General features: G+C 40.6%; 1 protein-coding gene across 2 annotated transcripts in view; it reads left to right on the top strand.

Moving 5' to 3' along the window:
• Nucleotides 1–2,594: 2,594 nt before the first annotated feature.
• Nucleotides 2,595–17,282, top strand: part of PAPSS2 (3'-phosphoadenosine 5'-phosphosulfate synthase 2) — a 76,577-nt gene continuing 61,889 nt past the window's right edge. For both annotated transcript variants that reach the window (XM_012723943.1, XM_004680893.2), the window contains exon 1: nt 2,595–2,909. In XM_012723943.1, coding sequence (XP_012579397.1) covers nt 2,883–2,909 — 27 coding nt within the window. In that variant the 5' untranslated portion in view covers nt 2,595–2,882. The remainder of the gene's footprint in view (nt 2,910–17,282) is intronic.

Raw genomic sequence — 17,282 nt, forward strand, 5'->3', positions numbered from 1 at the left:
ACTTGTGGCAAGTTTTTAGGCCTCAGCAATTGGCTTTGGGCCAACCATATTTGGCTGAACATTTACCCATGAGGAATTTGTAACTTTGGGTGTTCAGTTTGCAAGCTATTATCTTTTGTCTAAGCATACTAATCCTACTAAAGCCCCTGTGCACTAAGAGAATGCTTTGTTTTTGTGTGATGGGTGGCAGAACCCATTTAGAGTATGCAAGTTTGGGGGTCCCAGGATACCCCTTATTCTGTTCACTAACAGTTAAGCTGACTATTAAACTCCAGTCAGTTACTAAAAGGAAGAAAAGATGAGAAAATAGGAAGAAAAAGATTCCTCATGCAAATGTGGTCAGCAGTAGTAAGGATTATAAATTGCTACATTTTAGGCCACAGTGTTTTATACTGGAGTTTGGGAAATCTGTGGACAGTATGCATATGAATGGACAGACTTCACTGCTTCCTTCCTCTGAATGACACTTCTACCAGTTCCGGTATGCTGGAATCATAGCCTCCACAAACACAGCTGCTAGTTGCTGCTGCCTTTTCAGTCATATCTGTCCTCTCCCAGGAGCAAGTGGGTAGTGAGATGAAAAGGAATTCAAGACATTGCTTCTAAAATAAGAAAGAGCTGATTATTTTATTTTTCACCAACTAGATGGATCATCTGTGATGTTATATAGGATCTTAAATAATGCAGTTTGGGTCCCAGAAAGCTGAGGCCTCTATTTCACAAGTCTTTAGCAGTAGGAAAAGAAAACCTTACTAAGTTCAAGGTAAGATTTAATTAAGCCTAAAATAAGATAAACAGTTCAGTTTACAATTATCATGGGGTCTTGAAGTAGTTGACCTGGAGGCTGAGGGCCAGAGTACCAGAGTATTTGGGGGGTGGGCCAACCTGCATTTTAGTCTCAACTTTGCCCCAAACTAGTGAGTAGGGTTGTTACCTCCTTTCCCTCAGCACCAGAGGTACATTGCCCAGATGTAAAATGCAGGGTAGGGAAACTAGACAAACGATTCCAACCCTTTTCCAGGTGGAAACAGACATGTATTTCTTTTCCAGGAAGTAACTGGTAGGACTCACCCTTAACTTCCTTCTGTTTTAAGAACACAGTCTCTTGAGAGGTGATACAAAAAACAGCAATCATGCAAACTGCTATTTCTCTATCCACACTTAATTTACCTTCTCTCTTAGGGCAAGATCTGGCACTGTCCAAAATGTAGTTGGAACTGATATAAAAAGACTTTTTCTTTTTTTGCAATGAAATTAGAACAGGATGTTACTGTTAAAACTTCACATAAATCCAAAATGTGCTAGCTGGTGAGCAGCACAGACACTCAAACCCAGTATTCCCCTCTAGCTGCTCACAGTTGAAGGGAGTGGTAGCAGTTTATTCAAAATGAGTAAGAACATAAATAGAAAGACATTTAGAGAGTGCACAAACACATCTTTAAAGTTTTTTGACTCCTTTATTTTTCTTTCCCACCTTCCCATGGTGAAGGGCAAACAACAGCTACTCTATCTTCAGGTGTCAGTCTGGAAAACTGGCAGTCTTCCAGAAATATGATTAGGTATACAAATAAAGTCCCATCTCTTGCCTCCTGAGAGTATAATTTCACCTGTCCTTTCACAGGAGGACCCATTTGGGATAAGCCATGCAGCTCCTAATGTCTTTTTATAGATCTTGAGCCAGTTCTATCCCATTGATTTGTGGCATTATGCAACCAGTTAATGTACAAGGGGTGTGAGTCCCAGTATTGTCACTAAGGTTAGTCACTACAGCTTCCTCCTTACCTCTGCTTGTTCCATACTATCCGGTTATATAAGAGAGTTGCCTCATGCTGTCATTGATAAAATCTTAGAGGCCTAGAATCTAGACCAAAAATCTCAAGTTGGGCATCATTTACTCTACCCTTATAGGGCCCTTCCTAGTTGCTGAACCCACGGAAGTACTGTAGGAATACTTCAGGGATAGACAGAAGTCATTTACTGGTCCATCATTATCCAGCTCCTGGGGCTGGCCCCTGCTTATTGACTTTGTGGAGAGGGCACAGCTTCAGCTAACCAATGTACCATGAGGAAAACAGAATGAGCTTCAAAGGGGCGAATGTGCATAACACACGGGCAAGAATTATCATCACCTATGATGGTGCTGTTTTTTTATGAAAGCTGGACTGCGGAGACTGCCAGCCCAGGTTTGAATCTGCTCACTTGGAAAAGACTGCAAGTCTCAGTTACTACATTTGTAAAACGGGGGGGGAGGAAGTAGCAGTCAATGTCTGGGGTGTGGGTTCACGAGGCTTATGGCTGAGCTGGGAAGAGAGCAGAGTGAGAGTCCCTGGTTGTCAACTGTTGCCGCGGTTAGTGCAAACCACCAGGTAGGCAGCAAAGCCCTTCGAGGACCGGGCCGATAAGGCCTGTTGGTTTCAAGCATCCTCCTTGATCAAATAAACACTTTGTTCCAGCGGCAGGAAAGCCTGCTTGATAAAACACGGCCACGGGGGAGCTCCGGCACCCGCTGGGATTGGCCGGACAAAGGGTGAGGCTGGCCGGGCTGCGCGTGGGGCCTCTCGGTCACCTCGGACGGCAGGGATCCGCCTCGGACCTGAGCTGGTGGAGCAGCTCCCACAAGCAGGGAGCCCGCCCGGGACCCCGCCCAGAAGGCAGCCGGGTCCCTTGGGCTGGGCCCTGCTGGCAAAGCCGACGGGGCGGAGAGGAGCGCGGCGGGAGGAGGAGTAGGAGGAGGGGGCTGGTCTAGGGAAGTGCGACGTGTCTGCGGAGCCTTTTTATACCTCCTTCTCCGGAGTCTGGAAGCCGCCGCCGCCTCGCGTCTCCGCTCCCAGGAGCGGCTCCGAGCTCCTGCGCGCCCGGCACCGCCTCAGCCAGCCAGCAGCATGTCGGGGGTCAAAAAGCAGAAGACGGTAGGCTTCCAGCCGCCTGCTTCCCCCTCCCCTCTTCCCTTTCCGCGCCGACCTCCCCCCATCCCGGGCCACCGGGATCCCACCCGCGCGGGGAGGAGGCGTGTTGCCGCGGCGCGGATGTTGGGGCGCCCGGCCGAGAAGGAGGAAGAGGAGGGCGCGGAGGAAGGAGAGCTGGGGTGCCCGGCTCGGTCGGGATTCCCCGGCTGCCCTCGCCCCGCTGCCGCGCTCCGCCCCCCACCCCCTTTGGGAACCTGCGCTCCTGGGGGTGGCCGCGCCAGGCTTGCAAAGTGGGTCCCGATTGAGAGAAAGGACCACAGCAGGAAATTACCTTCCTCTCCTGAGAGCTTTCCAGACCCGCTTTTTCTTCTGTGGGGTCTCCGCGCGGTTGGACAGGGTGGTGGGGCTGGGCTGACTTCCATTCTCCCGGGGCTGATCGCCGGGCACACGTCAGCCACGAAACCTCCTCGGAGTGGGTTTTAATGAGGGACTTTGATAGAGAAATCTGCAAGTGTCTAGACTTACAGGAAGGAGACTGCAGTTCCCCGGTGGCAGGATTTAACTTACTAATGCGATCCATTTACTGAACCCCTCAAGTTCAGTCGTGGGGGACACCCCAGCTTGGTGAAGTCAGGTGAAGAGACTGTTTGCAGGGGGGCTAGAGTTTATCCAAAATTAATCTGGGCCACCACTTTCAGGGAAAATAGAGGGCTTGTAAAAAAGAAAAGTTCCTTCCTCATTTCACGATAGGGACTTCTATAAATTTTGCATCTTTAAAATGGCAGCAGAGACCATAGACTCATACAGTTGGAAGGCGCTTTGTAGACAGTATTTTGTCAAACCAGAGGTGGTTTGAAAGCCTGTTTTACATCCCCGCCGGCAGTCTGACTCCTGAACACTCATCTATGAACCACCACTCCAGCAGCCTCAGATGATGACAGTGTCCCAGAATGGGTTAATCTCTCTCACAGAGTTAGATCTGGGCACAAAGTAGAAGATCAGCAAATGTTTGTTACTATTATTACATAATGCTTATTACTGAAATAGCTTTGAGGTGTGTTTGTGGCGGACAGGGGGCAGAGTTAAAAAAATAAGACTTAGGGAAGGACTGGGAATGTGGATTTAAGCTATAAAAGAAAAGGGCTGGGGCTCTGTGGTTACAGAGGACCACCCTGAACCAGCAGGAGGGACAAACAGTAAGGAGGAAAGTGACATCAATTTGAAAAAGGAGAATGGTCAGGTCCAGCTGCCTTTAATAAGTGTGATTTGAAAGAGGGGAGACTTTCAGTATTGCATCACTTTTGTTTTATTTCTATTTAATTTTATTAATATCTATAAACTCCTAAATGTTATCTTCTAAGTGACACTTACGAGCTTTTAATTATTAGAGGACTTTTTCCTTCCTCCCTGATTTCATCAAGAAATCCTTCCTGTTCTGAAGGGGGCTCTGCCCAGCATTCCTAAGCAGGGGTAGGTGGTCTTTCCCCTTCCTGCCTACAGTCCATGAAGTGGAGGGTTTGAGAACACTGTCTTTACTGATGGCAGTAAACGCAGTCAGAAACAGCAAGGAATTTGAGGGCTGGAGTTTTGGTTTTTGTATTTACACATTTTAAACCTTCTATTTTTTGTTTGGGGTGTGTGTGTATTCTGCATAGGATTAAATTAACACCTGATACAGCTAGCAGTATTTCTGCTCTTCTATTTAACCAACATGATTATAATCCAAGCACCAGCACAAGTCCCCACAGGGCCTTGGTAAAAGTAAGCCAGCAATTAGAGCATGTGAAATCTCTCAAACTTTAAATGTTAACTCAAAACTTGGAGATCAAAACAAAATCTGTCTACTTGTGTGACCTCTGAATCAATGAATAATTTGAGAAGTGAATCGTGTTGATCTAGGAAAATATCCTAGAAATCAGGGTGAGGTGGTCATTTCAGGGACTCACAGAACACTATTATGTTATGTTTTCCCGCATTGTTATCACAGGACAGTCCACTCCCATGGCAGCCCCTGCATTTGCTTCAAATACTTATAGAGCCCCTACTGTGTGCTGAGCAGTGTCCTGGGGATGGGGGTAGGGGAGGGGGGCATCTTTCCCAGGACTTGTTGGTACCTCTCTGAATGAACAACAGCCTGTTGGTTCAGAATACTCTAGGAAGAATGACTATTTCTGGCTTAAATGAGAGAATGTAGATTATTTTCTACAAGCTTTAGAACACTAGTGAAATGTTCTTTTATAAGGGAAGGTGGCACATTCATTCTAGGGTGGGCATCTTTACCATGGAAACCAGACAGCTCTCTGCCATATGCCTCCCCAGTTTGACTTACCCTTACTATCAGCCCTTGACTAACCTCCAGTCCTGGCCACACTCTGCCCCCTATCTACCCACAGAGATACCCAAGACAAGGGAGAGACAGTTTATTCCCTAAGCCTGGAAAGAAAGGCAAAGTCCTTGTCCTCTTCTTGCATTATTTCTGGATTAGCATTTGTCAAGACCCACAGATGCCTGAGACGCCTACCCTAAAAAAAAATCAAGTGAAGTATTAATATAAATTTCCAAAGAGTCAACTAAGCCCATGATTGGGAAGGAGTGAAGAAGGTGTTGAAAACTATAAAGTTCTCCATTAATGTAAGAAGTTGTTGGACCTTTTGTATTTTATTATTTTTAAGATTTGATATAATGCTACATTATTTTCTTGGAAATAGCTACTTGTCAAACTATTTGAGGACTCTACCTAAGGCAAAATGCCCTTTGGAACAAAGGAGAAACACTCATTCCATTCCTACAGCAGCCTTCACCCCAGAAAATTGAGCCTTATCTCAAGGGGAGGAAAAATGCTGGGGCCAGCAAGATTTGAATGCATCTCTGTCCAACTTTCAACTCACCCTCCGCTCCCTCTGTACTTCTGCTTCAGGATATCTGCCCATAGAGGCCTCATTTGTAAAATGGGGGTAATAATGATTTACCCTTTTACAGTTGTTTTTTGGACTAAATAACTCCTTCAAAAGTGTGTTGCAGAGTTCCAGGCCCAGAGAAGTATCCTATATGAGTAGCTTCTTATAGTTATTATTACAGCACATAGTCAAGGTTTTGTCAAGTAAGGTGAAGAAAGCCCAGGAGACACCATTTCAGACAACCAGTAAATGGCAACTTCCACAATATTAAATAAGAGCAAACCAATACAGAGATATAGAGCTGATGGTTTGAATCCTTCTGAAAGGCTGGTAGAAGAAAAGGTCAGTAAATAACAAGAACTTTGGAAAAGAAAGGCAATCCAGGTATCAGCAAATACTGTACCAACTTCTCAATACCCTTTATGTGCCTTCCACTATTTCCAGATCCATCTTAAATTTATGTTGTCCAATTCATGCTGTTATTCCAAGATCATTATTTGGACATTTACAGTTAAAGATAAATGCAGTTAACACTGAGTTTTATGTCTCTGAGAAAGATATCTTTGTCTTTCATCACTTTTCTGTTAATGCACATTGCTCTGTGATTTGTTTAGGGAATAATCAGGCTTAACTTGAACATAGCTCAGGGAATGAGAGTCTGGGAAGGAATCAGTGATGCAGTCTTAGTCCTTGGAGATTACTGTTTCTCAAATCTATCACTGCATCATAATGGGCATTCATTAGTCTTTGTATTTGAACATCTTAGGATACCGCAACAACTCCAGATAAATAAACAAAAACGTATATAACAGCTGAACTGGCATTTATGGTCAGTAACCTGGCATGGAACCTGTTAATAAAGATGCATAAATGGTTACAGAATTCATTAGCGGATGAATTTGCTCTTTTAGGATATATATATTTCTCTCAGAATACTCCCTCTCCTATCTGTCTGTCTATTCTTGGGTTATTGCTTACTTTTGCCTGGGTGCTTGTCATTACTATTGAAAAGTGACTTCTAAGGATCATTTGAGGCTTAGGATGAATGGTCTTTTTTTCCAGAGGATTTACTTTTGCTTTTTTGCCAGGTCCCTCAGCCACACTATTAGTCTAAAACCACTTTAACTTAAATTTACTGCTTCAAGTTCTTTCGACCACCCCAGTGATGTAAATTTGAGTTGCAGTTTTGCACACAAGGGCCAGATTGTGAATATACCCTCTGATGGGCCCCACCCCTTACTTACACTCTCAAAGCCAAGGCAACTGTCTTTACAGCCTTCAGGGTAAGACGTGAGTTAATTCTAATTCACTCTCATTTTTAGGATGTGACTCTTTGGAACCTCAGCCTAATATCAGGTTTTTATCCTCTTGGGTGAGTTTTAGCCACTGATTTCTGTTTCACCTCCCCAATGAGGCTGTCAAAATCAATTCAAACCTTACTCATCAGCAAATCTGCCCGTCTGAAGAAAAGTACCTCCCTGCATGCTTAGCTCTTGAGTTCTGTTTTCCCATAGATTTTGGCCTGATAGTCACCTACTGTCTTCTCAGCTATTTGTTGCTTCTAACTAGCATTTTAATTTTTTAAAAGATTTTATTTATTTATGCATATAGAAATGGGGTACAGGTCAGAGGTGCAGGGGTGGTGAGAGGATTCTGAGGATTCACCAGAAACAGAGTGGGGAGCAGAACAGGCAAATTGACTGAAATACACTGCTGAGGGGAGCAGCAGGCAAGACAGGAGAGGTCTGCTGTGGCATGTGGGTCACCTCCGTGGCTGGGGATGCAGCTCATGATTTAGTGGCTGTGGATAGCTTCATAGTGCTGCATTTCAATCCCTTGTGCCACCAAGGAGGCCTCTTTCCTACTGTTTGATGACTAAATAATTTTTTTCAATTTAGAATAAATTAGTGCACATGATGGAAATATTTCTCTCTACAAAAGAGCAACCATATTAGATGCTGACATAACTTGCTTTTAACAGCACATGGTGTGTGAAGTGACTTCCATCTGTTGGCCACTATCACTTCCTTTAAAATCTTATCAGCCATTCTTTCTGAATTTCAAATTTATTCTAGAAATTAATTTTGCTATGACTGACTGTAGAACGATGACTGCAACATAAATATGACAAGCTCAAGCTGTTGAACCACAGGTATTAACTTTTGGCAATAAAAGTATATAGTCTTTGAATTGTTAGATTTTCTAAAACACTTATATACATATATCAAAAGCTACATCATGAAAGATGATCATTTCTGGCCCTACCTGATGGTGCATTGGGTTAAAGTGCAGCACTACAAAGCTGGCCAAAGCCACTTCAGCACAGGTTTGATGCCCGGCAGGGAGCTGACCCACATGGCACAGCAGACCTCTCCTGCCTCACTTGCTGCTCCTTTCAGCAGTGTACTTCGTCAGTCTGCCCATTCTGCTCCCCAGTTTTGTCTCTGGTGAATCTTCTCACTGCCCCTGCGCCTCTGGCCTATACCCAATTTCTATATGCATAAGTAAATAAATCTTTTTTAAAAAAAGATGATCATTTCTATACTTGGTTAATTTTTGGTTTATGTATATAGCTACTATCTGCTTTATATGCGTTATAAACATATTGATTTTTATTCACTAAGCAACTTTTTCCAGTATAATAATGAAATTCCTTTTTTTTCCTATGCTGAGTATATGTTTTAAAAATCATTTGCAGACTTAATGACTTAAGCATACAGTAAATCTGGCATTATCCCCGTGACCTCATTCAACTACACCCTTCCCCAATCATTATTTGTTTATGGATAATAGTGTAATTCATTCTTTTCCAATTTCTACCAAAGTCAACAGCTCAAAACATTGGTGGAGCTTTTATTGGACTATTTTTCCTTGTGTTAAAAACCTAAATTAAATATTTGGTCTTTACTAGTAGTCCTTTAGTGTATTATATTGTTTTCCTCAGGTTCTCTAAAATCCTTCCTCTTCTTAGTTCATGTCAAGTCCTCACCTGTCTATTGGTTCACCTCAATCACTCAACAAATATTTATTGAATGACCCAACCAGGTCTGTGCTTACCATAATTAAATATCGCTTCGAAAGCCTTATATTCTTTAATTATAGTTTTTAGTCCATTCGAACTCACTCTTCAAGCCTATTCTAAACACAGGATTTGCTTTTTCTAATTGCAGCACCTTCTCCACCACCTTTATATTCTTTCAATCTCCTGCTTAATAAATCTTACAGTGGCTTTGGGCCAAAGGCAATAAAATTCCCAGCTGACTTTTTATACATTTGTAAACTCTTTTATCCTTCTAAGTTAAAATTAGAAATTATTTGCTTTTGGGCCCTCCCTGGTGGCACAACCGGTTAAAGCTCAGCACTACTAAGCTAGCTGCGGCTTCTGCTTGAGTTAGATCTCCAGCCAGGGAGTAACCCACATGGCCTCTGCTGACATGCCTACTGCTCCCCTCAGCAGTGTACTGCCTCAATCTGCCTGTTCTGCTCCCCACTCTGTCTCTGGTGAATCCTCTCACTGCCCTTGCATCTCTGGCCTGTACCCCAGTTCCGCATGCATAAATAATCTTTTTTTTTTTTTTAAGATTTATTTATTTGTGCATACAGAGCTGGGGTACAGGCCAGAGGCTCAAGGGCGGTGAGAGGCTTCACCAGAGACAGAGTGGGGAGCAGAACAGGCAGATCGACCGAAGTACACTTCCGGGGCGGCGGGAATCAAACTCATGCGGCAGTGGCTTTAGCTTCTCAGTGCTGTGCTTTTAACCCGCTGTGCCACCAGGGAGAGCCCTAAATAAATCTTTTTTTAAAAAAAGAAATTATTTAATTTTGATTCACGCTGTCTCTATTTTTAAAATAGGCCCTCCCTGGTGGCGCAGCGGATTAAAGCACAGCACTGGGAGACTGAAGCCGCTTCCGCATGAGTTCAATCCCCACCCACCCTGGGAGTGACCCACATGGCGTGGCAGACCCTCTCCTGACCCGCCCCCTGCTCCCCTCAGCAGTGTGCTTCGTGGATCTGCCTGTTCTGCTCCCCATTCTGTCTCCAGTGAGGCCTCTCACTGCCCCTGCACCTCTGGCCTGTACCCCAGTTCTATATGCATAAATAAATAAATCTTAAAAAAAATGTTTTTTTAAAAGAACTCTAAAATTTTACTTCTGGAAGGGAAATGAAGAGTTCTCCTCAAGCCCTGCATGTAACATCTGATGGACAGAGCTTAGAGTTTTGTTAAACAGGTGGCATCTTCCTGACTGGCTGATTGGTCTGTAGCTGAACAGCTGGTGTTCTCATCACAAACTGCACTCCTAGCACTTTTCTCTTTATCATATGCCCTTTGAAAGAGGACCTACGCATTTTCTACAGCTTCATTTTTATTTTGATTTACTAAGAAAAATTCCATAAATTAGGAAGAAAGAAAGAAACCTTCATTGGTATAAGGCAACCATGCTTCTCTTCTAAACATAGCATTTTGTTTTGACATTCTGGAGATGGAAAATACAGACCACAGAGCAGTGTTTGAAAATATTACTTCACTATTTTTAGATATTTTTGATTGATTAACCTGTTTCTCATCAGAAAAGTCAACCCACTCCCTTTATCTCACTCAGTTTTCCTTCAGCCTTATCAAACGGTTCAATCATTATCAAAATGATAATGAAGAAAAAAGATGCCAATGATCACATAGTGTTAGACAAAAGCTGGACTTTGGGTGAAGTTTAGTTACACACTAAAGCTTCAGCTTTTAATTCTCAGACTTTGCTGTTTTATCTCTAAATCCACCCATTTTCATCATTTCCTAAGTTCATGAAATACCATTAAGTTGATACAATAACCATGTAGTCCTGCCAGGTAAATCCACCTAAATTGCTGAATCCCAAACGAGTATTTTCCTAAATTAAAGCTTTATTTATTTATGCATACAGAACTGGGGTACAGGACAGAGGTATAGGGATGGTAAGAAGACTCACCAGAGAAAGAGAGTGGAGCAGAACAGGCACATTGATAGAGTATACTGCTGAGGGAAGCAACCTGCCCACCCCCCACCCCCCCAAAGCTCTGTTGCTCCACTTGGGTCACCTCCAGGTCTTCCTCCAGGTCTGGAATAGAAAGCAGCTAGATGCTGAGCTTTAACCTGTTGCACCACCAGGGAAGGCCTTATATGAGTAATTAAAGCTCTTGGATCATTGAGTCACTAATACAATAATGTTTTGAGTAGTTACTGACAATAAAACAATATTTCTTTGCATTTATCCTTTGTGTTTATATTAGCCATCTAAGAAGAGAGCTAATAAAACCTAGACATTAACATTCCAACTGCAGAATTTGCATATTCAATTTTTAGAGCTTGTTTTGTTAGAAAATTCCTACTCTGTTGTGACCTGTTTATCACCAGCACTGAGCATTTATTATGCTACAGGCACTGTTCCATAATTCCTGTGCTTTAGCTCACTCAGTCCTCCCCAGGTCATGAAGCAAACTGATGAACAAATAGTGTGATGGGAACTCATGTAACTAAAGAAGGTCTTTAGAGGATTACCCACAGGAGAAGCTAAAACTTTATTAGCTCCTTTGTGGTTAATACATTGTTTATTTCATAGAGGAAATGAAACTAAGCCAAGTAGAAAACACAGCTGAATTAGGTAACTAGTTATATATTACTGCTTCATTTGTAAAATATTTTGGCAGCCGTTTAATGCTAATATCTCATGATAATAATAATGAATTCTATTTAGAGACATTCCCTAACACTTTAAAAAAGCATAACTGGCATACACTAGCAAATGCATGTTATCCTCGCTATCATACTCATTTCTTTCTTCTGGTACCCATACTGGAGAATCAGTTTTCTTTGTTTTCAGACTAAGCGAGCACGGGTAATAGTTTTTGTTGTCCAGCTTTACCACTATGTCAGCATTAAGCAACATGAACAAAATGTGTTTCTAAAACCACACTGTAACTGATTTTTAGGTGACAAAAGGAAACCAGGCCACTAGTGCATTTTTAATACAATAAAAGTTATATTAAAAATTTGACCCAACTAGAAGTCAAGACTTAAAGATGCTGGCAACAAAATAATGCTTCCATGCTACTGGGGACCAGAAAAAAAAGAGGTCTGGATATTGTGACTTTATAAAAGGTATTCTCCATGATGTTTGGAAGAAACATTTTGGGAAGTTGTCTCATTCTGTCTCTATAAGTCAAAGAAGTTCAAGTTTTTATCAATTCTCAGTGACGATCTGGATTCTGGTTCAGAGGAGACTTGTGTAGAGATTAGCAAGTGGCTACATTATAATAAAGAAAGCAGTGCAGATAGTATAAATTAGATCACAGACCTCATGTCTTCACAGTTTGAGGCACCTATATAAAAAATTCAGCCAAAAAGGTGTGTTTTCTTTACAGTTAGCCACATAGTGATGAAGTCATGGATGCCTGCTTCCTTTCGCTTCCCTCTGTGTGCAGTGGTGATTTTTTTTTTTTAAGAATTATTTATTTAAACATACAGGCCAGAGGTGTGGGAGGTGAGGAGACTCACCAGAGACAGAGTGGGGAACAGAACAGGCAAATGTACTGAAATTCACTGCTAAGGGGAACAGCGGGATCAGGAGAGGTTTGCTGCTCCCTGGTCAGGGATCCAACTCATGCTGCAGTGGCTTTTAATAGCTTCATAGTGCTTCACTTTAACGCCTTGTACCACCAGGGAGGCCTTTTTGGTGGTAATTTAATAAGTCTTTTAAACACCACATGATGATATTAATTATTGATGACATTATAAATCTCCCTCAAGTTGGATATTCTTGATCCAACTGGGTCCCTCAATGGAGGGAATGAACAAACATTTATTCAGTGATTTTCTGTATAGCATCTTACCTCATCTTCACACTAACCTATGAAATCTTTGATGGTCTGTGCCCATTTTATAGTGGAGAATGATAAGGCTTAATGAGTTGGATAAATATAAATGGCATGGTTTCCAGCACTCTCTTTTCTTCCATTAATGTAACAGAAGTAATGGGTGCATCTATCAGATAATGAAGATTATGCTGGCTGTTTAAGCATGCATTTTAATTTTGTCTTTGTAGAGGCTAATTAATGCAGTAAAGAAACTAAAAAATGATGCGATCATTTTGCGAGAATTTTCCTCAGGGACTTTTTGGAGTGTTGTATAATCTGTGAAAGATGTGGATTTTTAGCAGATGCTAATTTTAAAAGCAGTTATTAAAAGGCAATAAATGTTAGTTTGGATGAGGCTCTGTGGCCAGTTTTAAGAACAGTAGTGTTTGGAATTGAACCCAACATTTCACCTTAATAATACAAAGCTTCAGTGTTCTGGCAAGTGAATGCATACACTCAAGAATAAGTGTCCTTAGAAATAATCGCAGTGACTTACATGTAACTCTAGACCTTGTCTTGTTCATTATGCGAGCCCTGCACAGTTAAGTATTCATGAGCTACAAGTTCCCAAAGCCCCACAAGCTATGGGCCTGTTCTCTGGGTAGGCTGGAGATTTCAATGGCATTTCTACAGCTCAGCACAGAATTTTAATCTTTCATGGTTCAAGGAGCCTGTGTTATATACATCTCATTACCAGAAACCAGTTGCAAAAATATATTTAGAAGATGCACAGAGAGGTAACAAAACACAACCTACAGTGGAATACTGAACAGGGCTTGGAAGGACGAACTCTTGACAGGACTGTGAAGACCATATTGAACACTGTAATTATGGGGTTCTGAGCATCTAACTAAATGCAGTGAAACATTTCATGGAGACTCAATTTAATGTATGTTGTTAATATGTTTCTATGAGTATAATTGCCACTTCCCTAAACTATAGTGGGTTTTCCCTGTGTATGCAGCATACCTTTCTTTCATTATACTCATCAAAGTTTATTCATAAATTTTTATTTACTCTCCTAGCAGCTCTTCAGAGTTGGTAGTTGTATGTTTGCTTTAGATGAGGACACTAAAATAAAGAGGAGCAGTAAGTTTCCGAGGGCTTCCTTGTGAGCCAGAATGATGGAGAGACAGCCTCGTTTGTCACCTTCAGTGGTTCAGTGCTTGTTTCCCAACAGACAGAGATGCAGGGACATGTGAATGATATTTAGAATGAAGGGTTTCTTATGAAGGTTGTATCAAGTTAATGGTGTGCTATGAAATGTGACATTGCCTCACTTTCAGTGTGAGAGCTAATGTCATAAATGCTACAGCACGTGCGCTGATTCAGCTAGTTACACATTCTCTTATTTGCTTTTAAAAATGCATGATCTTTGACACAGAGAAAGTGTGAACATTTAAGTTTTTTTATCCTTTTTGTATGTACTTATTTCAGTGAGACTGGGAACGAAATAATTTCTTCATTGCTAATTCATCTTTCCTTGCCCTTTTTATGTCCAGGGAACATAAAGATTCTGAAGTCATGTGTGTCTACAGGCTATTATTCTGCTTGGATTTGTGTGTAGATGCATATAAAATATTGAAAGAGTTATGACCTAAAAAAAGTTGATACAGTAGAAACTTAAGGAAAAAGAAGCAAACAAAAATCAGGGGAGATATATGGGAGAAACATGATCCTATAGACCAGGGGCTGCTAAATTATATCCTGTGAAACAAATCTAGACCAAATCTATTTTTTGCTGTGATGTGGTTTGTTTTTATCCCCCACAGATATTTTGTTGAATGCATTGAATTATAACATTATGTAGGTTTCAGTTGTGTATCATAACAAATCAATGCATTATATATACTGATATTTCTATTACACATATAAATATATTCATGTAAATGTACATGTTATATTAATAGAAGAAATTACATATTATATAAACTACATATTATACATAATCATATAAATAAATGTTATACAAATTATATGTAACTATACATCTTTATATAAATTATGTATAAATATACAATTTATAAAATAAATTGTATAATCTATTACATATATATCTATAATATATGCACTTATAAAAACATACATATTACATTGTATTTATCCCTAAAATGCCAGCCTGTTTGGCTATGGTTTGTAAGCTAAGAATGCTTTTTATATTTTTTAAATGATTGGGTGACAAATCAAAGGAAGCATTTTATATAAGTGAAAAGCATGTGAAGTCCAAAACTTCAGTGTAAATAAATAAGGGTTACTGAAACACGGCAGTGCCGGTTCTTTAACACATTTTCTGTGGATGTTTTCACAGCACAGATGAGGGCTTGCAATAAACCATAGGGCCTGTAAAGCTGAAAATATTTACTATTTGACCCTTTAAAAAAAGCTTGCCACCTCCTGCTGCTGATAATGGAGGTGGGGGGCAGTGTTCAGTTCTAACTTGGGTGAGTGACCCGTGGGCATGTCATTCCATCTGAATTTCTGTGAAGATATTATTGAGATTATTACTCATTAATTATAATACATGATGTTCTCTTTATAAACATTTATGAGAAAGATTTCTGTCTGGTCTTAGTATCTTTCAGGAGGTTTTTATTATTTTTGTGTTTTTGTATAATCATTTGAAAGCTCCACTGTGACTGTCCAAACTTCTCTCTATACGATGCCTGCCAGAAAGTTCAGAAGTGAATTTGGGGCTCATGTTCCATTTTTTTGCACCAATTTTTATGCTGGGTGCCATTTCACTTTATGTTCCTATTTATTTTCTCTTTTATTTTTCTCATCCATTTAGAATGGAAATTTTGCAGTGCTTTAAATATCTAAAATGTCACTGTACACTTAAAGAATTACACAGAACATTAAAGAAATATTTTAATTTTAGCTCCTGGAATTCAGAGCTTGTCTCATGGTCCCACCTCAGACAGCTCTTTACCTTCTCCCTATACTTTTGTGACTGTCCAGGCTCTGTCTCTGCTGGGCCTTACAGAAACTAGTCCTTGAAAGGTCGATTGAGTGGTTTGTGCCCAGACATTCTCCCTCTCCTGTAGGCTTATAAACAAATCCTGTCACGATAAAGACATAGATACAACCCAAGTTTGCCAGGGTTCTTCAACTGGAGTCTAGCTGTAGCCACTTCACAGGAGCTTGGTCCTCTGCCAGGAAGGTGACCCACATGGCGATGCAGACCTCTCCTGCTTCTCCCCTCAGTAGTGTACTGCCTCAGTCTGCCTGTTCTGCTCCCCACTCTGTCTCTGGTGAATCCTCTCATGGCCCCTGCACCTCTATCCTGTACCCTAGTTCTGTATGCAGAAATAAATAAATCTTAAAAAAAAAAAATAGAGCCTACAAAACATAGGAGGTTGTCAACCTAGATGGGGAAAATATTTCTTATAATCTGTAACAGGAATTTACCACTTTTTTAAATGACAAACACAGACAAAAACCTACATATAAGTTGTGCTTGTGATCCTGTCACCAATTAAAAACCACAGATTTTCGCACGGGATTATGGTGATGGCACACGGGTGACTTGGTGATGGGAAACCTGCGGGGATTACAATAGAGATGGGGAAAAAATGTACAAAATGATGTAAAAATAAGCTGTTATAAAATAAATAAATAAATAAATAAATTTAAAAACCACAGATTTTCTCATACCCACTGTGTGTTGCTGTTACAACAAAAAATATCTTTGTTCCTTATTGCTACAAAATTCAGATAGTTATTTTAGCTGCCTAAACAACTAGCTCTTGTTACTTAATATGTTGTAAAGAAGCACATTTATTACAGTGCTATAATATTCTAAAATAATTTTTTATAGCTATAGTTCTTTGTTTTTCTTTGTAACCCTTTGTGCTTTATGTGTTTAGAACATTTTTCTGAAATGGGATCCACAGGCTACCAACATGGTTACTGACTCAAAAAAGGAAAAGAAATCTCTGTGCCTGGGTGCACACACAATTTTTCATGCATTATCAGAGGATAAACCAATTCCTCCTACAGTTTAATATTTGCAGCTTAAGAATTCATGCCCAGTTAGCCAATATTCAAGTTATCAAGTTATATCAAGTTTATATTTTAAAGCCTCATTCATATGATCCACTTTTATGACTCCACCGCTGATATCTTATTAGTCATGGTATTGATTAAGGTTGTCCTCATGTAGTATTATCTTTTTCTTTCATGAAACGGGGAGTGTTTATGTCCTCATAAAACAATTCTCTTGGCTTTTCGCCATAGTTGTATGAAAATTTTCAGTGAAAAATTTAAAAAGCCTACCACTTTCACAGTCTTTGATTTGTAGTTTGTCTTAAAAAGAAATTTGCGTTTGAGTTTTCAGAGCCTGATATGTATATATTTCAAAAATTTGGAAAAGGGTAGAAGGTATAAATGTCATCAGACATTAATGTCAACACCGTGTATATTCTGTGCCTTGAATGGTTTTGTTGTTTTTTTAATAATCAGGTATATTTATTGTTTATGAAGGACTCAAAGGAGACTAAGAATAAGGTTAAAAGTCACTTTATGGGGCCCTCCCTGGTGGCGCAGCGGGTTAAAGCACAGCACAGAGAAGCTAAAGCCACTTCCGCATGAGTT

The sequence above is a fragment of the Condylura cristata genome, unplaced genomic scaffold (assembly GCF_000260355.1).
Source record: "Condylura cristata isolate star-nosed mole 26May11 unplaced genomic scaffold, ConCri1.0 scaffold00011, whole genome shotgun sequence".
Taxonomy (NCBI): domain Eukaryota; kingdom Metazoa; phylum Chordata; class Mammalia; order Eulipotyphla; family Talpidae; genus Condylura; species Condylura cristata.